The sequence below is a fragment of the Sinocyclocheilus grahami genome, unplaced genomic scaffold (assembly GCF_001515645.1).
Source record: "Sinocyclocheilus grahami isolate Dianchi unplaced genomic scaffold, SAMN03320097.WGS_v1.1 scaffold338.1, whole genome shotgun sequence".
NCBI lineage: Eukaryota > Metazoa > Chordata > Actinopteri > Cypriniformes > Cyprinidae > Sinocyclocheilus > Sinocyclocheilus grahami.
The window spans coordinates 1,375,038-1,402,398 of record NW_015505517.1 but is presented as its reverse complement, the minus strand read 5'-3'; the positions used below and the strand labels follow the sequence as shown (position 1 = coordinate 1,402,398).

At 37.3% G+C, this 27,361-nt stretch overlaps 3 protein-coding genes and 1 long non-coding RNA gene across 5 annotated transcripts in view; all 4 read left to right on the top strand.

Moving 5' to 3' along the window:
• Positions 1-1,068: 1,068 nt before the first annotated feature.
• LOC107602983 (uncharacterized) lies at positions 1,069-3,035 on the top strand. 2 transcript variants are annotated; one of them, XR_001611089.1, is made up of 3 exons: positions 1,069-1,168; positions 1,442-1,544; positions 1,945-3,035. It is a non-coding gene; the product is annotated as an uncharacterized lncRNA (long non-coding RNA). The 2 variants fall into 2 exon arrangements; XR_001611088.1 differs by lacking the exon at positions 1,945-3,035 and having other exon boundaries at positions 1,442-1,890.
• A 5,973-nt stretch (positions 3,036-9,008) lies between these two features.
• On the top strand, positions 9,009-10,277 carry LOC107602982 (interferon alpha-inducible protein 27-like protein 2A). Its single transcript, XM_016295647.1, has 4 exons — positions 9,009-9,063; positions 9,144-9,173; positions 9,347-9,508; positions 9,620-10,277. Exons 1-4 carry the CDS (start codon positions 9,054-9,056, stop codon positions 9,715-9,717), a joined length of 300 nt encoding a protein of 99 aa, XP_016151133.1. The 5' UTR covers positions 9,009-9,053; the 3' UTR covers positions 9,718-10,277.
• Positions 10,278-13,940: 3,663 nt separating this feature from the next.
• Positions 13,941-18,627, top strand: snapc1b (small nuclear RNA activating complex, polypeptide 1b). The gene is made up of 10 exons (XM_016295560.1): positions 13,941-14,188; positions 14,566-14,725; positions 15,056-15,196; positions 15,529-15,636; positions 16,033-16,182; positions 16,805-16,849; positions 17,003-17,065; positions 17,247-17,382; positions 17,464-17,535; positions 18,115-18,627. The coding sequence occupies exons 1-10, from the start codon at positions 14,058-14,060 to the stop codon at positions 18,168-18,170; spliced, it is 1,062 nt and encodes a 353-aa protein (XP_016151046.1). The 5' UTR covers positions 13,941-14,057; the 3' UTR covers positions 18,171-18,627.
• A 6,008-nt stretch (positions 18,628-24,635) lies between these two features.
• LOC107602979 (synaptotagmin-16-like) overlaps positions 24,636-27,361 on the top strand; it is a 35,103-nt gene continuing 32,377 nt past the window's right edge. The window contains exon 1 of the mRNA XM_016295644.1: positions 24,636-24,788. Within this exon, the coding sequence (XP_016151130.1) occupies positions 24,776-24,788 (13 nt within the window). The 5' untranslated portion in view covers positions 24,636-24,775. The remainder of the gene's footprint in view (positions 24,789-27,361) is intronic.

The following is a 27,361-nucleotide window of genomic DNA, read 5'->3' as shown; positions in this document are numbered from 1 at the left end:
TAGAATTGTGAGATATAATCTCGGAATTGCGAGAATAAAGTCAGAATTTTGAAATATAAAATCAAATTTACCTTTTATTATTCTTTTATTCCATGGCTCCATAGACTGCCGCTTGAAAACCCTCATTTTCTGCCTCCAGATAGGCTCCGCCCACAACAACCGTCATCCCTGTTTCGGATCTGTAAGACTATCGCACTCCCTAACGTCAATTTCGTTGAATAACGGTGCTTATCGCTGGGTGACAAGCTCTTGTAATATGCCGAGAACATTTTGAAAATGACATCTAATCAATATAATTTATAATCTTTTTAAACCTAACTATTTTGTACCCTATCCGTGAAATTCTCTAGCCATAAAGGCTATCTCTCCCGGGTTTTCGGCAACCATGATGCGCGCGCATCCTGAATGTTTACAAACCTATAATTGGTCTATAGTAGCCTACTTAATTAAAGGGACACTATTTCTTTAAATGCTCAAATAGTTTTGGCTGATGGAATGACACTGGTGACTGTGGCCACACCTAATTATAAAAAGGTAGTAAGGTAAATGTAAGCAAATATTATCCGTTTTGAATTTTACACATGAATTGAGTTAACTTATAAATTAATAGGCTATATGTTTTGGGGTTTGTTACATATGTTGCTAAATATGTTTGTTTAACGTAATAATAAACAATGTGGGTTAATAATTTATAATTAGAATACAGGATATCATTTTTGATAAATCAGAGATGGCCCACTTTATCTGAAAAGACATTTGTTTATACGTTTATTGGTAGGCCTATATTGAAATAAATAACATTATATTTCTGCTGGACTTTAAAGAGATAAAACTATGTGTTATAAAATACAAAACAAATTTTATTTAGGCTAATGCTGCATACATTTGTAATGAATTGTGCACATTAAAGACATTAGGTAACTTACTTCACGAAAATCCACTCTATATTGAATTATTCAGGATCTGTGAATTCAAGTGAAGGCCCTGCATTCATGTATGAATTCTGTTGTGGAAATCTCATTTTGAATGACTGGTTTTTAAATAATTTCATTCGTTTTATCAGGTGCGGCTGGAATCCCTGTTGCAGCTCAGGCTGCCATAGGTGCCATAGGTGCCACTGTGGGTGCAGCTGTGGGTGGACCATTGATATGCAGTGCAGGAGCCACAGGTGAATCCATTATTCTCTTTTGAGTACTGATTTGGTTTTTGTTTTTTAGTTTTATTTTTCATTATAATTAAGGTTTAATTCTCTTCACTGTATAAGTGCTGTCTAACACTGGCAAAAGCTTTGGTTTTAAGTTGAACATCTGCCTATCCAACTAAGTAAAATGCTTTATAGCAGCAGTGTCTGTTTCATATGAGGTTTTTTATTTGCTATGGTAGCTCTGGAAACATGTGTGATCAAAACCGGTTCAAACTCGTTTTTGTTTTCAAAAATCAGGTGCTGTCGCAAGCGGAGGCATCGTGGGAACTGCCGTGAGCTCAGTTGCCAGGTTAATCGGCAACTGCACTGCGTAAATGCCCCAAAAGGCCCTTCAGAAAATGTAAGGATTCATAAAATCAAACATAACATTTATATAATCTACAACCACAAACATGGGCAGTATAAATCTGTTTTTAATACATAATAATAATAATCTTTCTCTTCTGCTGTAGATTCTGTACTAATCTAGCTTTCTACTTTAAACTTAATGTTTAACTTAACACACCGCACACATTGTTTGCTTCTATGAATTATTGCTTGTGATGTATAAAAACATCTGCTAAATAGGTCAATGTAATTATAACAAAATTGTCTTGGCTAACATTGTACATGAACTTTGTCCTTGGGGGAAAATCTGTAAGATTAAGCTGTTTTAATTAAACTGTTTAACACTTAAATGATTTAAATACATTTTATTATGACTAAGTCTGTGTCTTTCTTTCTGTCTTTTCTTTCGCTAGGGGCAATTGGTTTTACAGCAAGACCAGCATACAAAAAAGACAATTTACAATACATAAAAAAGTACATTAAAAAAAACACAGGACCACACAAGACAAAACAACTACCTGCTTCCACCTATACTTCCACCCACATGCCCAAATTTAGCAAAGAGATAGAAGTAGGAATAAATGAATGTTTGTACCTGTTACTCCTAACAGAAGGAAATCTTAACCGAGATCCTGAGGGTAAAAACAAACTCAAAGTAGAGAGGATGGGAAGTAACCATTAAGATGGATTGTGCTTTTCTAACTACCTGGCGATTATGTAGGTCGGTAGGATGACTCTGCTGAACTCCTAAAATCTTACTGCTAGTGTTAACAATTTTCACCAGTGCAGTCTTTGCCTTAGACTGCCATACCAGCATAACATAGCAAATGCTAAAACAGACTCAATATAAGAGTCATCAGGAATCTATTAACGTAAAATTTGGACAGTCTCCATAGACAGACGTTGCAGGCCCCTTTTACAAATCTTCTCCACATTGACATTCAAATTCAGCTTGTTATCAATCACACATCCCAAATACTTATATGATTCCACAAACTCAACCTCCTGATCTTTAATAGTGGTTCTCTTTATACCACTTTGATTACGCCTAAAATCAATATGCATGTCTTTAGTTTTTAACACATTTATTTGCAGGAATGCATTATCACACCACTGAACAAAATCATCTACCACGAGGCCATGGTCATTTTCATCCGCATGGAGGAGGCTGACAATAGCTGAATCATCTGCATATTTTACAATAAATCTATTCTCATGCCTACTCCTGCGATCGTCAGTGTATAAAATATACAGGAGTGGAGAAAGCACACATCCCTGAGGGGACCCTGTGGATGAAGACAGTACCTCAGACAAACACCCATTTACCCTTACTCTCTGAATTGGATCAGTTAGAAGGTCAAGGATTCAACCAATGATACAAAAATCAAAACCAAAGCTCAAAAGTTAATTTCTCTACTAAAATGTGAGGTTGAATCATATTAAAAGCAGATGAGAAATCAACAAATAAAATTCTAGCATTAGTCTTAGTTCCCTCTAAATGCTTAAGTACCAAATTCAACAAGGTGGCCGTAGCATCCTCTACCCTACACCTGGCCCTATAAGCAAACTGAAGAGGATCGAGAGAATCTTCTACCATTGTAAGGAGCTCTTTTTTTCAACAATCTCTCAAAACGTTTCATTACTAAAGAGGTCAGCGCAACTGACCTAAAATCTTTTAGTTCTACTGGATGATTATTTTTAGCCACTGGGATGACTGTAGAGGATTTCCATAATCTCGGCACCTTCTGTTGAATAAGGGACAGTTGAAAAATAAAATAATAAATAGTTCCCAATTGCTCTGCACAGGAGATAAGCAGCCAACCTTCAATATTATCAGGGCCCAAGCTTTTCCCAGCTTTTGAATGTTTAAACATGTTAATAACATCCTGTTCTTCAAACGGGATAGGTCTATTACCAATTGAATTATTTTTCTGCTCACAAAGAATATTCTCAAAATCATGAGTATCAAACCTTGCAAAAAATTCATTGAATGCTTGTGCAAGCTGAAAATCATCTCTATACCCTTCCAGTACTATATTAGAATCTCTTTTAGGCTTTGTCCCAACTATGGTTTTCATGCCATCCCAGACTGAACCCAAATTACTATTTCTTAACTCCCGTTCTATTTTCTCTTTATAATGCAGCTTTGCCTTATTTATCTCCAATTTCACTTGCTTTTTTAACTGATTCAGCTCAGAAAGATTTCCTTTCTGAAATGAATGCTGTCTTTCTTTAAGCAGCACCTTGAGTGATTTAGTTATCCATGGTTTGTTATTTGGGTACACCTTTACAGACCTTTCGGGAATAATGTTATCAACACAATAGGACACATAACAGCTAACAACATCAGTAAGTTCATCTATGTCAGCACATGACTCTTTAAACATTTCCCAATCAGTGCATTCATAACCCCCTTGTAGAGTCGAGATGGAATCTTCAGTTCAGTTCTTAGACTGTCTGATTAAAATGTTCCCCCTCCTTAGGGCTGTACGATATAATGGGACAAGTTGAATATAATTATGGTCAGCCCCTCCTAGCGGGGGAAGAGGAAGAGATTTATATGCATCCTTTATAGAACCATAACATAAATCTAGAGTCCTGTCATGTCTGGTTGGACATGTGACATATTGGTAAAAGTCTTTCAAGGTCTTATTCAACAAACAATGGTTAAAATCACCCATAATTAACATTGGTGCATCGGGAGAAATGAAATGGTTACTTGTAGTATACTTTCTGAAGCTTTAGCACTGTTTGCCCTCGGATGAATATAGACAACAGTAACAAATATTTAAGGAAACTGACGTGGCAGGTATGAAAGGCGTAACGATACAGACAGTAATTCAACATCTTGAGTACACAGTCTTTCTCTCACAATGGCGTTCTTACAGTACCTTTGATTTACATACAGGCAAACTCCTCCTCCTGTCTTGTATTATCTAAAAGCAAAAAGTATAGAATAATGTTGGCAGTGTCAAGGTCATTCTTTGTTTGCTTAACATCAAGTAGGCCTACCTTGAATGCATCATAAAAATCATTTTTGGATAAATGTAATTATCAGAATACTGACAGACTGGTTTTGGATGACAACCAGATAGCCTGAAAGAAACTTATTGAACAAAAGTGTTGGGACACAACTAATTATTGGTGACTCAATTTTCACAGGTGTATAACATCAAGCACCTGCCATGTAGTCAGCATTTAAAACATTTTTTGAAAAAAAAAAATATAATATATATATATATATATATATTCTGAAGAGCTCAGTGAATTAAAATGTGGTACTGTGATCAGATGCCACCTTTGCAGTAAGTCAGTTTGTGAAATTTCATCCCTGCTAAACATTCCACAGTCAGCTGTAAGTGGTATTAATGGAAAGTAGAAGCCTTTAGGAACAGCAGCAACTCAGTGATGAAGTGGAAGACCGTAAATTCACAAAGTAGGTTACTGAGAGCTGAGGCACTGAAGCACATGATGCTTCGAGCCAGCGCTCGGATTCATATCTGAAGAGTTCCAGCTGAGGGTTTGGCAGATACCAGGAGAATGTAACCTGCCTGACTGCATTGTGCCAACTTTAAAGATCGGTGAGGGAGGTATATTGGTATTCAGCTTTTTTTGAAGGGTTGGGCTATGCCATTAAATGTCATTAAATGTGCAATGTCATTAAAGTCCCCGTTGGTGTAATGGTCCCAGTCAGAAAATAAATTTGGCCCAGATTTGGCATGCATCTGTCACAGCTGGCATTCATCCGGCACTGGCATACAGCATGTGGGCCAAACATGGCGCGGGTTTGGCAGAGATGGTACCGGGTTTAAGACGGCACACAAGACATGGGCCAGATGTCAAGTGTAGTATTTGGCCCAGATGTCAAATATAGATTATGGATAAGTATGGCCGATCTTGACCCACATTTAAAATCCATTTCAAATATTTGTGCGTCACTTTGAGGAGTTTATTTCAGCTAATTAAAAAGTTTAGCTTCGAGATAGACGGCGCGCGTCAAAGATGGATGCTGACCCTGACCACCAAGGAAGTTGAGCAGATCTCAGCAAATGATGTGGAATTACAGAGACTGAAAACTGCCATTCAAACAGACTGTTTTGATGACTGCCCTGCATACAGACATATTGCAGGTGAGCTATGTGTTGTTGGACAAATAATACTCAGAGGGACAAGAATTGTTTTGCCACAGTCGCTGCGAGGAAGAGCGTTACAGTTGGCTCATGAAGGTCATCTTGGTGTAATAGGAACAAAACAACACCTGAGAACAAAGGTTTGGTGGCTAACTAGATGTTCCAGAACCGCTGTCCCCCACAGTGATGCCTGAAGGGCCCTGGCAAAACTTGGCCACAGACTTTCTTGGTCCTTTACCTGATGGACATTCAATCCTGGACTATTACAGTAGGTACTACGAATATGTGATCCTCAAATCCACAACTGCAGAAAAAGTGATTGACAGTTTGAAGGACATTTTCAGTCGGCATGGACTTCCCTTAACAATCAGGTCAGATTGTGGGCTACAATTCAAGTCCAGTCAGTTTCAAACATTTGTCAGGAAAATGGAATCCACCACATTAAAACAACCCCAAAGTGGGCGCAAGCAAATGGGTGAAGTGAAGTGAAGCAAATGAAGTGGAAAGACAAAATGCATCACTTATGAAGTAAGTACAAATTGCCCAAGCTGAAGGCCAGGACTGGAGAAAAGAGCTACGCAAGTATGTGACTGTCTACAGAGCCATACAACACTCCACAACGGGCAAAAGCCCAGTAGAACTTCTTTTTCAGAGGAAGGTAAGAGGAAAGTTACCAGACATTGCAACAACCCACAGTGACCTGGAAGCTCGAGACAGGGACACAGAGCAAAAAGGAAAAGCCAAAATATACACAGACAACAGACGGAATGCAAAGACATCTGACATAGAGGTTGGGGATCAAGAGCTTGTGAGGCAAGACAAAACAGACAAGTTCACAACAACATTGCACAGTACACCTCACAAAGTCATACACAGAGAAGGTAACAGTATTGTTCAGTAACCCACTGGAGCGAAATATGCTCGGAACACAACATTCGTCAAGAAGTTTCATTCAATGGAAACACCAACAGTGAATCGTGATATGAAATGTGCTCAAAAGCCAAATTCAGATGAGCAACAAAAAGGAACAGCAGAGGAATGCAAAATGAACTGTGAAACAATTCAGGAAGAGGAACAAACTCCTAAACCGTGCAGGCCTCAGCGACAAATCAAATTGCCTGAAAGACTTAGAGACTATGTTATTGAGTGACTAATGAGATTCAAATGCTGAAAAAAAGAGGACATTTAAGTTTAAGTTGTTCCAAGGACCTTAAAAGCTATGTTAGTAAAAAAAAAAAAAAGGTCCCAAATGAGTTATGTCATGGTTCAATGTATTTGTTTTAAAAGCATTGGGGATGTTCTATGAAGTCGTGAAGAGCTGATAAGAAGAAAAAAAGAAGTTGTTACATGTCTTGAATGTTCTGAAATCTGTGAGTTGTAAGAAGATGAGAATGTGTTAGATAGGGTAAATTCATATTCAAGTAGAGGGGGGATGTTGTGTATTGGTGTGATGTCATCACGTAAGAGGTGGTAGTAAAAGTGGATGGCAAGTTCAATCAGGCGTCTGTGTGGTTTGATCCGATATAAATAGTGAGTTTATAACACTCTGTATAATAGAATTATGTTTAATCTGCTTTCAAGTTTATAATGAGGGAAATTCCTGCAAACATATTCAATAGAGCATGTAGGTTAGATGAATAAATAAATACACACATACTATCAGATTAAATAAGTCATTTGAAAACTTTGCTTCTGACCTTCGATGATCCAGTTCAACCGTACTAATAAGCAAAAATACTCTAGACAAACATTTGTGTGTCTTTTTTTGTTGCTGAACTGTGTTGAAATTTCTTCTTCTGCATTCAACTGTACGGACGTAAATTTACTTTCCCTTCAGCCTGAGTCTTATTCATTTCAATGTTGGTGTGAAAAGGCTTTTATATTTGCCAAAAATATGATTTTTTATTTAAAAAACAAACAAGCAAGCCCTGTCCAGATTTAAAAAGTAACGCAAAAGTAACGTAACACAATACTTTCCATAAAAAGTAACTAAGTAACGTAATTAGTTACTTTTTTATGGAGTAACGCAATATTGTAATGCATTACTTTTAAAAGTAACTTTCCCCAACACTGGTTTTATATATATATATATATAAAAACTGACTTCAAACAATGTTTGGCATTATTCACTGCTTTCATATTCTCATTTAATTTACAGTTTGATTGGCCTACTATCCACTTAAACAATACATGATGAAGTTTCAGGACATTTTATTGGACTTTTATGTACTATTTATGTAAATTCGTAACTTTGATGTGTTTTAATGGGCGCGCGAGTTGAGCATTCAAATCGCATTTAAACTGGAGCTTAAGGAGTTACCATGGAAACGGGGCGTCAACTCACTCAGTTGACAAGTAGCGAGAGTCCGTCTCTCTGCTGTTTTCACTGCTTTCAGGTAAGTTTAGTCCCTAAAATGACACAAATAATACATACAACCGTTCCTTGTCTGGAATCCAGATCTGGTCCAAGCAAAAGCTGGTTGTGTGGGCCGGAGCTGGGCCGGAGAAAAATGGCTATGTGGGGAGTAACAATGCTTTAGCCCAGATGTCTTCCAAATCATCTGGAAAGCATCTGTGTACAAACATTTGATAAACGTCTTTGAAAAGTCAATTTTACATGCATTATAAATCATAAACATCTTAAAGACATTTTCTAATAGTCTATTTAAAAATGCCCTAGAGACATATTGCAGAACTCTCTAAAATACGTCTTTTCCAGATGTAAACACACACATCTAATAGACGTCTCTATGTGTGTGTGCTATCAGGGAGTGTATATCTGGAAAAGCAAAAATTGCCTGTAACATACTTGGTTGGTCTGGGAAGCAGTGTAAAAGCACTGTACCATGTTTTAGTTCATGAGAATTTGCAGAAGTCGAAGGTAATAAAATATAGAGGAAGTGTATTGTTTTCAGATGTGTTTCGGTTTCCTTTCTCAAAAAGTAGCCGCCCACTAAGTTATTAAGGCAAGCTCTCGCATACAAGAGCATCAGTGCAAAGCAAGAGCATCCTGAGTTTGCTTGCTTTAGTAAAGTCGACTTAAGATGGATCCATGTAAGTATATTCTAATAGAACTGTAGAATTTTAAAAAACATAGCTCACATGCTCTGATCAGGGAGTGTATATCTGGAAAAGCAAAAATTGCCTGTAACATACTTGGTTGGTCTGGGAAGCAGTGTAAAAGCACTGTACCATGTTTTAGTTCATGAGAATTTGCAGAAGTCGGAAGGTAATAAAATATAGAGGAAGTGTATTGTTTTCAGATGTGTTTCGGTTTCCTTTCTCAAAAAGTAGCCGCCCACTAAGTTATTAAGGCAAGCTCTCGCATACAAGAGCATCAGTGCAAAGCAAGAGCATCCTGAGTTTGCTTGCTTTAGTAAAGTCGACTTAAGATGGATCCATGTAAGTATATTCTAATAGAACTGTAGAATTTTAAATGTTTGTTTCTCAACAATTGTTTACTTGTTTTTTCTTTGCCCTAGTTACGCTTATTGGAGCTGGTGTAGGAGCAGGTAAAAATTAAATAGCCTACATTTTTATTGTATTTTCAATCCTATTTTATTTAGTCCAAATCAAGAATATATATATAAATGTTTTAGTTGCATATTTCAGTGGTCTGTATACAGTAATGTGCTCCAGTGTTTCCACCTGAACTAACCTGCTTATACTGTGATTGCACCAATAGTCATAACAGTTGCTGCAGCTCCTGCTGTTCTAGCAGCGGCAGGTTTCACTGCAGGTGGAATTGCTGTTGGTTCTATTGCCTCCTCTTTGATGTCAGCTGCTGCTGTCGCTAACGGAGGAGGGATCGCAGCTGGATCCGTGGTTGCAACTCTTCAAGCCGCTGGTGAGTCACATATCAGGGAAAACATTTTTTTTAAATAGTTTAACAACAGTTATTTATGCACAAGGGCAAATACACAAACCCTTCAGCTAACAACTGAATTTATGTCATCAGGTGCTGCTGGAATCCCTTTGGCAGGTCAAGCCATCGTGGGGACTGTGGGAGCCGTGGTGGGTGCCGCTGCCAGTATGGCTAGCAACTGTACTTTGTAACTGGTTCAATTTATTGTATCAGTAACTAGTGCTATATATCTATCTCTATATATGTTCATTATCTCGTTGTCTGTTTCAGTGATCAACATCACTTAGAATGTCAGTAGCTCTAGGTTTAGGTGTGTATGAGATCATCTTTTCATATACACCTGCGTTAAGGGTGCTGTTTATAGCACTGACAAAACAAGAAGAAAAAACATATTAGCTCTCTCTGTCATTTCTTTAGCTATCATAAACCGATTTTGTGTAATTCACTGTTACATCGAGTTACTCTAACTATCATTAGGGGAGTTTTGCTGAATAATGAAAAGGGTTTCTCCGATTTCCGCACAAGAGGAACATTCTGGAACCATAGGCACTATTTTTCATGTGGTCAGCAAACTTATTTAAGCTATAAGAGAGGTTCTCCACCACATGTTTCCTATAGAGTATGGCTTTCCAAAGGTTTCAAAGGCTTTTGCAAGCACCTTGTGTGTGTTTGCGAATGTATTTATATGGACCTGCAGTTACAATATGTATGTAGAGACCTTGTTTGGTAAACCTAATAAACAATTGAAATAATTAGTATAGATGTATTTTGTCTTTTGTTTTAAATTAAAGCTTTGTCTATCTGTATATCTGTCTCACTAAATTACAGGGTTCTTCTATGTAACTTCACAATTACAAATCAATAAGTCATGTTAAATGGGGCTCTAACCTTTCAATATTTTTTTACCTAATTTCTGACTCATATTTAGTTATTAACAAAAATAGTGTGTTTTCAAGTCTGCAATAGAATATGCACATTTTTATATAAGCATGGCTTTATTCACATTACTGACAGATTTTGACAACTGAATGGATGATTTTGCATCATTTTGCACATGATGACAGAATGTTTAGAGGTTGTAATGTAAATGTAAATGTAATGCAAATAGTAGAGAATTGTACTTACATGTGCCTGAACACATGCAGTTTACTTAAATTAATAAGAATTTCAAATCTCAATTTCAAAACAAATTGTTAAACTTATTGAGAATTGAGCCGAAGTGATTAAGGAAATTATGTTTACAGCTAGGTTTGTTCAGTATATGTAACTGGTTCAAATCTGTACTTTATTCCGGTTTATTAAATAAAACATTTTTCATTACCTTGTTTCATGTACCTTTTTTTTCAATCAATGGCACTTTGACGAATACATTTATTGCTTATTTTACTTTCAGATACATCAATGTTGGTTAACCTCAGGTATCACATATGTCAGTACCAGGACAATCTATTGACAAATCATTTGCTAATGAAATCACTCTCGAGCATGTACCTGCCTTTGCAGCCAATTTCCAGTATGAAAGCATGCATTACTTGATTACAAACATGATAAATGCTCAAAAGAATTTTAGAAACATCCTTGTGGGGAAGGGGAATTCGTGGCCTAATGGTTAGAGAATCGGACTCGTAACCCAAAGGTTTAGGTGGGGGAGTGAATGTACAGCGCTCTCTCCCACCTTCAATACCACGACTGAGGTGCCCTTGAGCAAGGCCCCCAACTCCCAACTGCTCCCCGGGCACCGCAGCATAAATGACTGCCCACTGCTCCGGGTGTGTGTTCACGGTGTGTGTGAGTGTGTGTTCACTGCTGTGTGTGTGCACTTTGGATGTGTTAAATGCAGAGCACTAATTGGTCACCATAAACCATAAACACAGGTCACCATACTTGGCCACATGTCACTTCACTTCACTTGTACAAATGTAGAGCTATTGTTGTTGTCCTTACATGCTATGTGAGGTTTCCTGCTGCTTCAAACGCTCCATGATCTAACTGTTGTAACCAGTTAGACAGACAGATTACTAGGTTACATAACATTTACATTAACATTTTATCTCAATACGTAACATTTCCGTCACACGCTTGAGGTATTCAACCAATCACAACGCACTGGATAGCTGGCCAATCAGCGTACACCTCGCTCTTCAGAACGATGAGCTTTGTAAAAATCGACGCGTTTCAGAAAGGCGGGGCATAGAGGAGAAACAATAATGTACAGTATGTGGAAAATAATGTGTTTTTTTTACCTTAAACCGCATAAACACATTGCATTACACCAAATACACAACATAATGTTCTTTTTAGCAACATCATATGACCCCTTTAAAATGCTTGAGCTCAATGGAAAGCATTTTGTATATGTCACCAGTATGGGCAACTACAGACGTTGAAAGAAAACAGAAAAAATGGCATTTGTCAGTCTTCTGTCACATAAGATCTAATGCTTAAATGCACATACCAGCAGAACAATAACATTAGGTATTTAGTAATAAGGTAATAATACCTGCCCTACCCTCCCCACCCATGAAGGATGTGTATACAAAACAAAAGCACATAAATGACACCATGTGTTGATGCAGGCACACTGTAAAATGCGTCAGTGTTTAACAGTGAAAATGAAATGGGGTTCTTTGTTCCCAGATAGCACATACGTCTGCAAAAACGAATGATTTTAAATCATAACAATGTAAACACGCACATCAAATAGACATCTCTGAGATGCAAATATGCTGGGTTACCATCCAGCAGGTAGTTTTGCATAGCCTACTCATCATGTTTGCCTGAATGTTTGAAAATAGCCTCGAGCTTCTGTTGCTAAGACAACTTTCTTGAGCGTGTCAGCAAGTTTTTATCTACTTTTGAATTAATAATAATAATTCATTACATTTATATAGCACTTTTCTAGGCACTCAAAGCACTTTACATTGTCAGGGGGTATCTCCTCGTCCACCACCAGTGTGCAGCATCCACCTGGATGATGCGACGGCAGCCATAGTGCGCCAGAACGCCTAGAACAATAACATTAGGTATTTAGTAATAAGGTAATAATACCTGCCCTACCCTCCCCACCCATGAAGGATGTGTATACAAAACAAAAGCACATAAATGACACCATGTGTTGATGCAGCCACACTGTAAAATGCGTCAGTGTTTAACAGTGAAAATGAAATGGGGTTCTTTGTTCCCAGATAGCACATACGTCTGCAAAAACGAATGATTTTAAATCATAACAATGTAAACACGCACATCAAATAGACATCTCTGAGAAGCAAATATGCTGGGTTACCATCCAGCAGGTAGTTTTGCATAGCCTACTCATCATGTTTGCCTGAATGTTTGAAAATAGCCTCGAGCTTCTGTTGCTAAGACAACTTTCTTGAGCGTGTCAGCAAGTTTTTATCTACTTTTGAATTAATAATAATAATTCATTACATTTATATAGCACTTTTCTAGGCACTCAAAGCACTTTACATTGTCAGGGGGTATCTCCTCGTCCACCACCAGTGTGCAGCATCCACCTGGATGATGCGACGGCAGCCATAGTGCGCCAGAACGCCCACCACACACCAGCTTATTGGTGGAGAGGAGACTGAGTGATGAAGCTAATCAGCAGATATGGGGATTGTTAGGAGGCCATGATGGTCAGAGGCCGATGGGCAAATTTGGCCAGGATGCCGAGGTCACACCTCTACTCTTTTCGAAAGACATCCTGGGATTTTTAATGACCACAGAGAGTCCGGACCTCGGTTTAACGTCTCATCCGAAGGACAGTGCTTGTTGACAGTATAGTGTCCCCGTCACCATACTGGGGCATCAGGACCCACACAGACCACAGGGTGAACACCCCTTGCTGGCCTCACTAACACCTCTTCCAGCAGCAACCTAGTTTTCCCAGGAGGTCTCCCATCCAGATACTGACCAGGCTCAGCCCTGCTTAGATTCAGTGGGTAACCAGTCTTGGGCTACAGGGTGATATGGCTGCCGGAATTAGGCTAGTATTACAGATGTCAGACTGTTTTTTTTTATCTTTCACTTTTTAAAATATTATTTTTATGAATTGCTCTTTGACCATCATTAATAGAATCATTAGTACATGCTATATAGCATGGTTTTACTTCAATCTTTATCAAATTCATGTGAAAATAACCCTTATGAAAATGTATAACTGGGCTAACCAATAAAAAATGTGCTAGATGTTGTTTTGGCTTTGAGTTGTTTCCTGAAAAGTAATCATTTAGAGTATTTTTGTAGGCCTACAGAATTTACTGTACTATATCGACAGAATCTTTACAATTAGTTTATCATCCTCTGACAATAGTTGGTGCCACAGGTGGAACTGCAAGTCATGTTTCTACCTCTGTGTTTGGGACACGGACACTTTTTCATACATCCGAAACACTAGATGGCAGTACAAAACTTTAAACCTCTTATCAAACAGCAGCATGTGAGCGAGACGAGAACACAAACAACAATGCTATTTGATCTCATTTTAAAAGATAAGCAATGAAGTCTTTGTGGTGATTACGGGGGCAGGATGGATAATTTCCGCGGACCGGTAAAAACAGACTGTGAAGAACTACTGGGTCGTTTTCAAGCGACCGAGTCAGTTCGGTACGAGCAGTTTGTAGAGCTCTGGAGAGGCATGGACTTCAGCAGCATCTTCCAGTGAGTTTGACATCGATGCCAGTGACCGTTTCATGTGAATCCTTTTAAATGAGATTAGAATCATCACATAAGAGAACTATATAAAGAACATGTGATACTGTAGCAAAACTCAAATTTCAGTTGCACATACTGTCTATATATTTGAAAGTATTTCTTGTTGAATGTTCATTTTATTGTATATTATTATTATTATGAACATTACTGGCATCGTTTTCCCCGTCACTGCTTTTATTGTGTGTATTGATGCTTTAGTGCTAGGATTTTCAATCTTTTAGATACCATGCACAGGCCCCCAAATATGATCTTGTATGAGGGGTTCCCATCCATCCCCTGTTATGTTTGAAAAGTAATTTCTTTCTCTCTCCTCCTCTCTGCAGTGGTAAACCGGAGCCAAATGAGAGAAGGCGCTTTGCTCGTGTGATTCTGTCTGTGGTGGCTCCATACTTTTTTCCTCCCTACACGTTCCAGATCAGAGTGGGGGGCCTTTATCTGCTGTACGGCCTCTTCAACACACAACTCGCCACTCCCAGAGAGAAGGTGTGCTGTCACCCAGCATCTAATCATTCTGTCAGCCTTCTGGGTCACTGTGGTATTGTCTTAGTGTTTCTGTTTAGAATTGTTGTGTTCTGTTACTAGGGCCTGGGGTTATTCACTCCCATGTCATTCCAAACCCTGTATGACCTTTTTTGTTGTTCTGTGGCGCACAAAAGATATTTTATTGTATGGCCAAAACATCAATATATCTTCTTTATATTCCAAAGAAAGCCATACAGGTTTTGGATGACATGACAGCAAATTAATTAAAACTCATGTATTGTCATTTTTTTTAGCGGTTGTCTGTTTCTTTGTGAATGTTTGGCTTTGTAGATTCGCATCTCTCTGAAGGACTGGAAGGATGTTATGCAGTTTCAGAAGGATGCATTGAATGCTAAACATTACGATGTGATTTATGTCTTCAGAAAGCTCTTGTCCGATAAAGCTTTCTACTTCACAGCCATGCCAACACCGGTAGGTTAATAAGCTCAGTGTTTGTATACCTAAATTGGCTGCAAGACACAGTGTTACATAAACCACACAGTTTTGCCCAGATTTTTGCTGTGATGTGCCGTAAAGTCCTTCGTTTCAGTCACTTGATGAATTAGTCAGTTTAATGTGGATCTAGTCCCACCTTACACTGAATATCCTGTTATCATAGGATATGTCATGTAAGAGAAGTTACATGTTGACATAATTAAGCAGTGTTTTTTCTTTGCTGTGTGTGTCCGTACTGATGGAAACAAACTGATTTAACCTGAGTTTTCTGAACTCGGGCCAAAGGTGCTCATTGTACATGTTTACAGCTCAATTTCAGGATAAAGAGGGAAGATGGAAGGAAGAGGAAAATCTGTGAAGAGTTTGTTGACCCGCCATCACGTCCTCAGGAACTCGTCACCACAGATGTACTAGAGGTGATTCAACATAACAGCTTCAAGAGCTTCATTTTCATAAAATGTATCTCCTCCAGCATTTGTTTAAATACATTTCTGAATGTGTGAATGCTTTTTATAGCTGCTCTATGACGTTTAAACTCCGTGCTAAACATGAGCCAGGTTTAACACTGAGTGTCACTATGTTTGTCATGTCACTGATCAGTCGAAGACATGATTTAAATATTGGTCTTAATGAATTATGGCTATAACAAAACAAAAATTGCACTAAAAGTCATCCTGTAGAAACTGCATCTAATTTGTGATTTTTAAATGCAAATCTGTTTTATTTGACAATTACAAGTGTGATTAGGAGTTGCTTGTAAATGGGAAGGCTGTTTTGCTTAACAAGTCCAGTTGTATTTTTCCGCACCTTAGGAAATTGCAAATGTCCATGAGCATTATGAAGGTGTGAAGAAAGCCGTTTTCACTGAACCAGACCCAAACCTGAATATTGTACAACAAAACCTGGTTCCCAAACTAAACAGTGCCGTCTTCACTTATTCCAGCTGGCAGATGAATCGTGCAGTAAGTGTATTTGTGCTTATGAATCTATGTTGTATTATTGTTTGTTGTTGAGGAATTAATATCTTGAGGAACTAATTTTAGTTTGTTTTAAAAGTAGTTAATTACTTTTATTCAGTAAGAATGCATTAAACGGATCAAAAGTGACAGTAAAGACATTTATAATATAACAAAAGATTTGTTTAAAATAAATGCTGTCCTTTTCAACTTTCTATTTATCAAACGGTTTTCAACATTAATAGTATTAAGAAATGTATCAGCATATTAGAATGATTTCTGAAGGATCACGTGACTCTGAAGACTGGAGTAATGATGCTGAAAATTCAGCATCGCCATCACCGAAATAAATGACATTGTACATGTTAATGTAGAATAAGAAAGAAAAAGGATAGTGTAAATCTTAAATATTTTACATTACATTTACATCTTGGCGAGTTTACGATACTTAAGATTTCCAGAAATTAAAACAAATCTTAGTAACCCAAACTTTGGAACAGTAGTGTAAAACTACTACATAAATGATAGCACTTAATCCTGAATTTATTCCTGAATATGTTTATAGAATGTACTGTATATGTGTTTTGTAACTGTGTACGTATTTAAAGCACTATGTTTGTTTTTTCAGACATCTGAGCTGCAGGATGCTGGAGAGGGACCTTCAAATCAAGAAGTAAGAGATTAAGTTCAAATGTATTTTCATATGTCTCTTTAATACTTCATAGTGCTCCATACTGCAGCAGTGTAGCTATCTTGTGATGTTGCAGTACTTTTGTTTTACCAGAGGAGTGCGTCATTCACTGTGTTCTTTTTTTTCCATCCAAAGAGCTCCAGCAGAGCCCAGCTGTTAGCGTCAATCAAATCCAAATCATATGGACAAGTTATAGAGGTAAATATAGAAAGCATAAGGGACAGGTCAGATTGTTTGTTAAATTGTTTGTACATAATTAATAACATGAGCACATAAAATAAACACTTTACAAGGCCTTTACATGTAGATAGGTTATTAAGCATAATCCACATAAAACTGTGCAAGTAATTGCACTGTTTTGCAACATTTCCCTGGTTAGGCTTCCAAGTCCCGACGTCACAGACAGGCAGAATTGGTCCCAGCAGCTGGATCAGACATTTCACCAAAGGTGTCATCAAAAAAGAAAAGATTCCCATCACTTAAAACGCGCACTCAGTTACGCTTCAGAACTCAGGGTAAGTCCTGCCCACCCTGATAGACTCACCTAGTTACAGTTTGGTTTGCATTGATTGATTATAGCCATTTCTATACGATAGGAATTGAGGATGAGGGCTCGAATTTGACCCGGCTGTGGTGTTTGAGTGCAGTGAAAGAAGAGATGGAACCAGGTAAGCAAACAGATGTTGATTAATGTGGCTTAATGTGCATGATTATTAAACTTCAAAAGGCTATGATTTAATTAAACGTGCACTTTTCTAAATAAACACAGGACTGTCGCACGTTCTACAGGCTCATGGTTACAGAACAGTTTGCAATCAATGAATACCGCACATTGAATGGATTCACATTTTCTTTCAGGCCGTCTGCTGTTTTTTTTTTTTTTTTCCCAGATCAACAATAAAATTGTCCAGTGTTCTAATTCTATATATTTTAAATGAATATAAATATCATCCCTTTTACTTAAAATGGATTATAGGCTCAAATGTGAGGTTTATCATTTTAGAACCTTTTTGGTTTAGTCACAACCAGTAATATTTAAACTGTATAGTTGTTTAAATCATCATTTTTAGTCATTTTGCCCTACTCTGCCCATATGGCAGTCATTTTATATGTGCAGGTGTTTAAAAGCCTTAAATTGGATTTTAAAACCCTGCAGATACCCTTGGGTCATTAGATCATGCTAACTAATAATGGCAGAAGAGCCTGTTTGATGCAAGAACTTCACTTTTTGACTTTGAATTCCCTAGAAAAAAAGAAGAAAAAATTCAACTGGAACCCCGACAAGAGCAGCGATCCCACTTAGTATTAAGCAGCACCATCTGGATGGAGTGTGATTGGTGGGCCGCCCAGTGTTAAAAGCTAATGGGATTTGTGCTCTGAGCTCCCGTTTCATTTGATTTGTTTTATGTAATTTTAAACGTTGCTGCTTTTGGGTTAAAAGGGCAGTGAATGTAAGTTGCTTTTAAGACAGCTATTTCTTTTTTTGTTTTTGTATTTTAGTATTTGGCATCAGAATATGTGATAGATATACATTTTAGACAATAATTGTTTATATAAAAAAAGCTATTTGTTTACTGTTCTTTGATAGTTTTTACATTAACATGTTATTAAGCAGCTATTTAAAATGGATAGTTTTTTAAGTATACTTTGTTGTTTTAAACCATGTTAACGATTTTATAATTCAGAATGTAATTTCTGTAATTTCACTTTCTTCCTGTTGTATTCGTGCCAGCTAATACATCTCACACACTGAGAAACGAGAGTTGTGTGGTCTTTTATATGCATATGGCCAATTCTTTCTAACCTGAAGGTTTTATTGATGTACTCATTCGGCTGCTTGATTTTAATCAATATCTTTTATCACTTCCAATCCTAGCATTTCTCTCCCTTGCCTCAGCCAAAGTGTGGAGTCACCTGATCATTTAGATCTGCAGCACAGTCAAGATTGATGTAGTTTGCACATAATAGGCCGTAGCTTTTCAGATGAATTCAATACATCCAAATCATAGTGACTGATTGCACATAAAGATTAATTTCCCTCTATGCATGCTGGGAACATGAGGCACATAAGCAGTGTAGGGTCAGAGTCGCTGTTTGCTAAATTTGTGCGAATATATATGGTGTTTTTGACTTCTTTCTTTCCTGGAGATTGATAGAAAATAATGCTTATAAAAATGCTATACTTCTTTTTAGCAACTAACTGCAGCAGCTTTGCATGATCTGAGAGTAGATTTATAGTCATTTAAGTTATTTTCAGTAAATCTTATTCAGTGTTGCTCTGCATGATTCAACTGACTCCTATTTGTATGCAATGTTTAAACACTGCATTATTTACTCTCTCCTATAACAAAATTTATACACATATCACAGAATAATTTTTCTAAAATGTTTTGTTTATAGCTAGTAGTTTGTTTCTAAAATACCCACAATATTTTATTTTATTTTTATTTTTTTTATATATGTCTCATATTTCATCTAAGGCAGTGTTTCTCAACCCTGGTCCTGGGCTGGGCGCCCCCCCCCCCAGCACTGCACATTTTGTGTGTCTCCCTAATCAAACACACCTGGGGCAAGTTCAAGCTCAAACCGGTGTGCACCGTTTTGCTACGGTTTCCGGGTTGAACAACATGTTTCCTGGAAACGGTGTGCAACGGGGTTTGAGATGCGTTTTCTCTTGTTTGGTGGGTGTGTCAAAAATGTCAGCCCAATCAGCAGCAACATGTATATAAACCATGCAGTATTAAAGAGGCAGCTCGCACAAAGTAATTAACATCAAAATAAATTCGCAAGAATATTGTTTGCACATGTTTATTTGCATTAAAGGCAAAATAACTGAAATAAGAGCACATGTATGGATCTGGAACTTCTTAAAGTCTGTCTAAATATCATTTAGTAATTGCAATGCCTTCTGGTCCATATCCTTTCCTTAGGAAGGTGTGCTAGACACTGATTAATAGTGTAACATAAAAATACTATACATATTTATATATTTTGCTGTTGTACTGTGGAGTGACACTTTCAAAAAAATGTCTATACTCCTCTGATTATATAATGGTAAATATTACAATATCATAGCACAACAACAGTGATCAGCAATAATGATAAGCCTAATACTCGCAATAAAAATAATAAGGTCATATAGATCATAACACAGTAGGCTATCGGAAGAAGTGGATTATCCTTCACCTGAAATGTTTGTCTTTTCATCCTGAAATGCGAGGCAAATGTTGGATCAGAATAATTAGGAACCACAGTTTCCACAAATCCCTTCACTCGAATTGGGATGTTCTCTTTTATTCTGGACGGCAAGGGCAGTGACTGTAACATCGAGTGTATTTTTGCAGTACTAAACACGTATTTATACAGATTTCATCAGATTTCACCTTCTCAGCTGCCATAGTTGCAACTCTTGCGTCATCAGAACAGGGTGTTCAACACACCACCGTTTCCGTTTAAAAAACGTTTTGCACCGTTTTGTCGGGGCTGAACGCAGCCCTGATTCAACTCATTAGCTCATTAAAAGAAACTCCAGGACCTTAAATGGGTGTGTCAGAAAAGGGAGACATACAAAATGTGCAGTGTTGGGGGGCGCTCAGGACCAGGGTTGAGAAACACTGATCTAAGGCATGGTCTTTGCTGACACTGTTGTCTCACTGTTGGTAATATTCGATCAAACTTGTTGGCACAATTTTCAGTCGTTGTTATTTTTACACTATATGATATTATTTTACTCCTTGTTTGGATCATAGTCTTACAATGTAGTCAAATTTAATACTATATTTTTTTATATACATTTTAATAATGAAAGTCAATCTGGGAAAAAAAGTTACAGCATATGCTAAAACAATTTCAGGACAGATTTATTGCGGTTCTCATTTAACAAAAATAAAAATCAACCCCTAGTAGTACACAAAAGTTGAAGACACAGATGTATAGGCCCCATATGCGGAAGCTGAACATGACATACACTGATACATAACTGAGTCTGGATGAAGCTTCTGGAGGTCATTGCTGCAGAGCGCGCAGCGCGTTCTCGTCCAGATGCCCTCGTGCCCGTATGCGTGCCCGCGACAGCAGTGTGTCCCGGCGGGCTTCTCCTCCGTCTCGCTCCAGCAGGTTTGACGGGGACAGACGGTCGCCAAGCCTCTTTGTTTATACTTCTGAAGATATCGATCGATAGGGCGGGTGATTGACGCCGCTGGTTCAGTACAACGCGACCATGGCATCAGATAGTAAGTATCGCTTTGCTTTAAACGATTTTTAGAAAGCTTTGAATTCATTCCTGATCAAATATCGTTATACACACTATCAGTATGTTTATTAAAGCTCCTTGGTTGATTTTGCGGCATGGCTCAGCGATGAATTTTGCCAGCATCATTATCACCATTTATATCATCATCTAAAAGGGTACATCTTTATCTCTACTGTAACGTATATGACATTATACCAACTGACATTTCATTCAAACGATTATAAACACGCCTGGAGAATTTCAAGCGATGTTTTATATAATCCATGTTCTGGCTATTGCTAGTGTTGCAGTTTATTTCCTCACCTGCTGATTGTTATTGCCTTTGAAAATAACGTGTATGGTTGGATTTTTTAAATCATTCTAGTTTTAAAGCACACATTATAATGGCTTATAGCTATGATTATGATCGTGTTTCTTCTAATACCTTTTATTTAAACGGCTTTTTAAAATAAATCACTGTCCCCCAAACTGATGTTATTACCATGACAGCAGTTTAGAGAACAATTCAATGTTTTTCCCAAAAGAGAAAATGGTTCGCTTAAACTTTGAGGAGATGTACAATATATAAAGAATTATAGGTTATGCATATGTTTAGATGTAGATGCCTACGCTGAACCTGTTAGTATTTTAGAATTTAAATTCAGAAATGAATTTCATTTGATTCTTGCAAGTTCAAAGGTAATAGCTAATTAACACAATCCTAATAACGCACAAAGAAATACACATCAATACAATTTCACTAAAATCAGCTTTAAGGTTGTTCAAGGCCCTTATCTTTAATACAGAAGATGTCATAAATATTTGAGCGTAAAGCATAGTTTGAAGAAGTCTCATTTTTGTGAGATAGATATATTTGAGTCAGATATGCTCAGCTAACTGAAGAATCACATATCAGTGTCAGATACAGATTGTGCAACCGTGTTAATCATAGGCTATAGAAATAAACCTTCAGAAAACATGTTTATTTTTGCCCCTGCTGAAAGTCCTTCATTTTCTAAATCAACTTGTTTGATCTCCGATGTAGAACTAAAGTACTAAAAATAGTTCAATTAATAAATCATTAAAGAGATCTGTAATGAAATGTACTCGTTTATTTTGCTGTGAGGTCTCGGCTACACGTAGGGAGTATTTCACAAGGGTATCTTCTCCAAACTGAAATTTTAATATCAGCATAATTTTAATATAGCTTCTGGTTAAACAAGTGCACTCAATAAAACATCAGAAAAAGGCAGGCTACAGAACTCACTGGGGCGGTACCCTTTCAAAAGATACTAATGTGTAGTGTACACCTTAGTTAGCCTAATATGTACCTTTGGCTTTAAGTAGTAATATGTACCATTTAGGGGTTAAAAAAAAAAAAGTACAAAGATGTACCTCCTCGGGTGTCTGTATCTCTTAATTGGGGTATTGCTCCAGTAACATCTTTGTACCCTTTTTCTGAAAGAGAAGAGACAATTATTATAATGAAGGAGCATTTTAACCTGAACTCTGTTTTCAGTATAAAGGTATTGTTTATAAATGTCAGATCAGGGTTGTCAAGTTGTAATGTGTTGTATGTTTTTGTGTTTTGTCATTTTATACAATTGATACGTTTCAGTTTCTATTAGTCAAAATAAGAGTTTTATCATTTTTCCACTTTTTTTTTGGTTTACAATGTTTTAAAGCTGCAGTCCGTAAGTTTTGTCTCTTTGTCGCCATCTCTGTTTGAAAACCTGCAATTGCAACTGTGTGTGGAATTATCTTCCTTGCGTGGGTTGTGCTCCGGCACGGCTCCAGTGCGGATTAATCTAATATTTTGAGGAGTATGTGTGTGTGGCAGTCAGTCACCGCACCGGTGTGGATATTTACTGTACTTCGCAATCACAGATTCTACCATACGTCTTGGAATATATGACCCAAATAAGAATTTTCACCGTATATTGTCATCTGAACAAGTAACAAGTCTGACACTTTTGTTTTGACCAACTGAGGAAAAAAGCATTACAATAAATCGCGCTAACAATGGTGATTTCATCTAAAAATTGGTTAGCTCATATCACATCAAACTGTGCAAATGATTATTATTGTTATACTTTATTCTCAAATTATTAATGTTAACAACATCAGCATTGCGTGACTATGAGTATAGTGTGTATTAGCGTGTAGATTTCAATTTCTGTACAGTCTAATCTCTAATTGTCATACCATTCGAATTTCATATTAAGAAATTATTTTAACCCAAAAAGCAAATTATGCTCCCTTCGAACTGGTTGTCTTTAAAATACAAATCTTGTGTAATCCCAGGCTATCTGTAATCAGAAGCACATTTACAACTGGAATATAATGTAATTGAATTCACATGTGTTTCATAAACACATAATCCTTTCTGGATTACAATCCGCCATCAAAATGATACATTTAATTATTCCAGCTGCTGTGAGAAAAGGCTATAAACGACCGGCCACCTGCAGGATCCTCACATGCGATAGCCTAGTAGCCGGGACAACTTCTTTATGTTTACAGACGTGACATAATGACGCAGTGCCATGCTCGAATTTCCCGCGAAAACTGACCCGTACCACTCATCAGAAAACATTATTATAAGATAACCGTTGAGAATCGGGCTAAAGGAAGGCGATAGTTTTGAACACTGGCTGGTTATGTACTTGCTCAAATATGAATTTCGGATCATTTTTAACCAAAAAACCACAGTTTCCACAAATCCCTTCACTCGAATTGGGATGTTCTCTTTTATTCTGGACGGCAAGGGCAGTGACTGTAACATCGAGTGTATTTTTGCAGTACTAAACACGTATTTATACAGATTTCATCAGATTTCACCTTCTCAGCTGCCATAGTTGCAACTCTTGCGTCATCAGAACAGGGTGTTCAACACACCACCGTTTCCGTTTAAAAAACGTTTTGCACCGTTTTGTCGGGGCTGAACGCAGCCCTGATTCAACTCATTAGCTCATTAAAAGAAACTCCAGGACCTTAAATGGGTGTGTCAGAAAAGGGAGACATACAAAATGTGCAGTGTTGGGGGGCGCTCAGGACCAGGGTTGAGAAACACTGATCTAAGGCATGGTCTTTGCTGACACTGTTGTCTCACTGTTGGTAATATTCGATCAAACTTGTTGGCACAATTTTCAGTCGTTGTTATTTTTACACTATATGATATTATTTTACTCCTTGTTTGGATCATAGTCTTACAATGTAGTCAAATTTAATACTATATTTTTTTATATACATTTTAATAATGAAAGTCAATCTGGGAAAAAAAGTTACAGCATATGCTAAAACAATTTCAGGACAGATTTATTGCGGTTCTCATTTAACAAAAATAAAAATCAACCCCTAGTAGTACACAAAAGTTGAAGACACAGATGTATAGGCCCCATATGCGGAAGCTGAACATGACATACACTGATACATAACTGAGTCTGGATGAAGCTTCTGGAGGTCATTGCTGCAGAGCGCGCAGCGCGTTCTCGTCCAGATGCCCTCGTGCCCGTATGCGTGCCCGCGACAGCAGTGTGTCCCGGCGGGCTTCTCCTCCGTCTCGCTCCAGCAGGTTTGACGGGGACAGACGGTCGCCAAGCCTCTTTGTTTATACTTCTGAAGATATCGATCGATAGGGCGGGTGATTGACGCCGCTGGTTCAGTACAACGCGACCATGGCATCAGATAGTAAGTATCGCTTTGCTTTAAACAATTTTTAGAAAGCTTTGAATTCATTCCTGATCAAATATCGTTATACACACTATCAGTATGTTTATTAAAGCTCCTTGGTTGATTTTGCGGCATGGCTCAGCGATGAATTTTGCCAGCATCATTATCACCATTTATATCATCATCTAAAAGGGTACATCTTTATCTCTACTGTAACGTATATGACATTATACCAACTGACATTTCATTCAAACGATTATAAACACGCCTGGAGAATTTCAAGCGATGTTTTATATAATCCATGTTCTGGCTATTGCTAGTGTTGCAGTTTATTTCCTCACCTGCTGATTGTTATTGCCTTTGAAAATAACGTGTATGGTTGGATTTTTTAAATCATTCTAGTTTTAAAGCACACATTATAATGGCTTATAGCTATGATTATGATCGTGTTTCTTCTAATACCTTTTATTTAAACGGCTTTTTAAAATAAATCACTGTCCCCCAAACTGATGTTATTACCATGACAGCAGTTTAGAGAACAATTCAATGTTTTTCCCAAAAGAGAAAATGGTTCGCTTAAACTTTGAGGAGATGTACAATATATAAAGAATTATAGGTTATGCATATGTTTAGATGTAGATGCCTACGCTGAACCTGTTAGTATTTTAGAATTTAAATTCAGAAATGAATTTCATTTGATTCTTGCAAGTTCAAAGGTAATAGCTAATTAACACAATCCTAATAACGCACAAAGAAATACACATCAATACAATTTCACTAAAATCAGCTTTAAGGTTGTTCAAGGCCCTTATCTTTAATACAGAAGATGTCATAAATATTTGAGCGTAAAGCATAGTTTGAAGAAGTCTCATTTTTGTGAGATAGATATATTTGAGTCAGATATGCTCAGCTAACTGAAGAATCACATATCAGTGTCAGATACAGATTGTGCAACCGTGTTAATCATAGGCTATAGAAATAAACCTTCAGAAAACATGTTTATTTTTGCCCCTGCTGAAAGTCCTTCATTTTCTAAATCAACTTGTTTGATCTCCGATGTAGAACTAAAGTACTAAAAATAGTTCAATTAATAAATCATTAAAGAGATCTGTAATGAAATGTACTCGTTTATTTTGCTGTGAGGTCTCGGCTACACGTAGGGAGTATTTCACAAGGGTATCTTCTCCAAACTGAAATTTTAATATCAGCATAATTTTAATATAGCTTCTGGTTAAACAAGTGCACTCAATAAAACATCAGAAAAAGGCAGGCTACAGAACTCACTGGGGCGGTACCCTTTCAAAAGATACTAATGTGTAGTGTACACCTTAGTTAGCCTAATATGTACCTTTGGCTTTAAGTAGTAATATGTACCATTTAGGGGTTAAAAAAAAAAAAGTACAAAGATGTACCTCCTCGGGTGTCTGTATCTCTTAATTGGGGTATTGCTCCAGTAACATCTTTGTACCCTTTTTCTGAAAGAGAAGAGACAATTATTATAATGAAGGAGCATTTTAACCTGAACTCTGTTTTCAGTATAAAGGTATTGTTTATAAATGTCAGATCAGGGTTGTCAAGTTGTAATGTGTTGTATGTTTTTGTGTTTTGTCATTTTATACAATTGATACGTTTCAGTTTCTATTAGTCAAAATAAGAGTTTTATCATTTTTCCACTTTTTTTTTGGTTTACAATGTTTTAAAGCTGCAGTCCGTAAGTTTTGTCTCTTTGTCGCCATCTCTGTTTGAAAACCTGCAATTGCAACTGTGTGTGGAATTATCTTCCTTGCGTGGGTTGTGCTCCGGCACGGCTCCAGTGCGGATTAATCTAATATTTTGAGGAGTATGTGTGTGTGGCAGTCAGTCACCGCACCGGTGTGGATATTTACTGTACTTCGCAATCACAGATTCTACCATACGTCTTGGAATATATGACCCAAATAAGAATTTTCACCGTATATTGTCATCTGAACAAGTAACAAGTCTGACACTTTTGTTTTGACCAACTGAGGAAAAAAGCATTACAATAAATCGCGCTAACAATGGTGATTTCATCTAAAAATTGGTTAGCTCATATCACATCAAACTGTGCAAATGATTATTATTGTTATACTTTATTCTCAAATTATTAATGTTAACAACATCAGCATTGCGTGACTATGAGTATAGTGTGTATTAGCGTGTAGATTTCAATTTCTGTACAGTCTAATCTCTAATTGTCATACCATTCGAATTTCATATTAAGAAATTATTTTAACCCAAAAAGCAAATTATGCTCCCTTCGAACTGGTTGTCTTTAAAATACAAATCTTGTGTAATCCCAGGCTATCTGTAATCAGAAGCACATTTACAACTGGAATATAATGTAATTGAATTCACATGTGTTTCATAAACACATAATCCTTTCTGGATTACAATCCGCCATCAAAATGATACATTTAATTATTCCAGCTGCTGTGAGAAAAGGCTATAAACGACCGGCCACCTGCAGGATCCTCACATGCGATAGCCTAGTAGCCGGGACAACTTCTTTATGTTTACAGAAGTGACGTAATGACACAGCGGCATGCTCGAATTTCCCGCGAAACCCTACC

What these genes read in the sequence shown, in the direction of transcription:
- LOC107602982 (XM_016295647.1), top strand. An exon ending in TGGAGCTGGTGTAGGAGCAG is followed by an intron (nt 9,174 to 9,346) that starts GTAAAAATTAAA and finishes TTGCACCAATAG; the next exon opens with TCATAACAGTTGCTGCAGCT. An exon ending in TGCAACTCTTCAAGCCGCTG is followed by an intron (nt 9,509 to 9,619) that starts GTGAGTCACATA and finishes TTATGTCATCAG; the next exon opens with GTGCTGCTGGAATCCCTTTG.
- snapc1b (XM_016295560.1), top strand. Translation starts at nt 14,058, where the DNA reads ATGGATAATTTCCGCGGACCGGTAAAAACAGACTGTGAAGAACTACTG. An exon ending in TCACCACAGATGTACTAGAG is followed by an intron (nt 15,637 to 16,032) that starts GTGATTCAACAT and finishes TCCGCACCTTAG; the next exon opens with GAAATTGCAAATGTCCATGA. An exon ending in AGGGACCTTCAAATCAAGAA is followed by an intron (nt 16,850 to 17,002) that starts GTAAGAGATTAA and finishes TTCCATCCAAAG; the next exon opens with AGCTCCAGCAGAGCCCAGCT.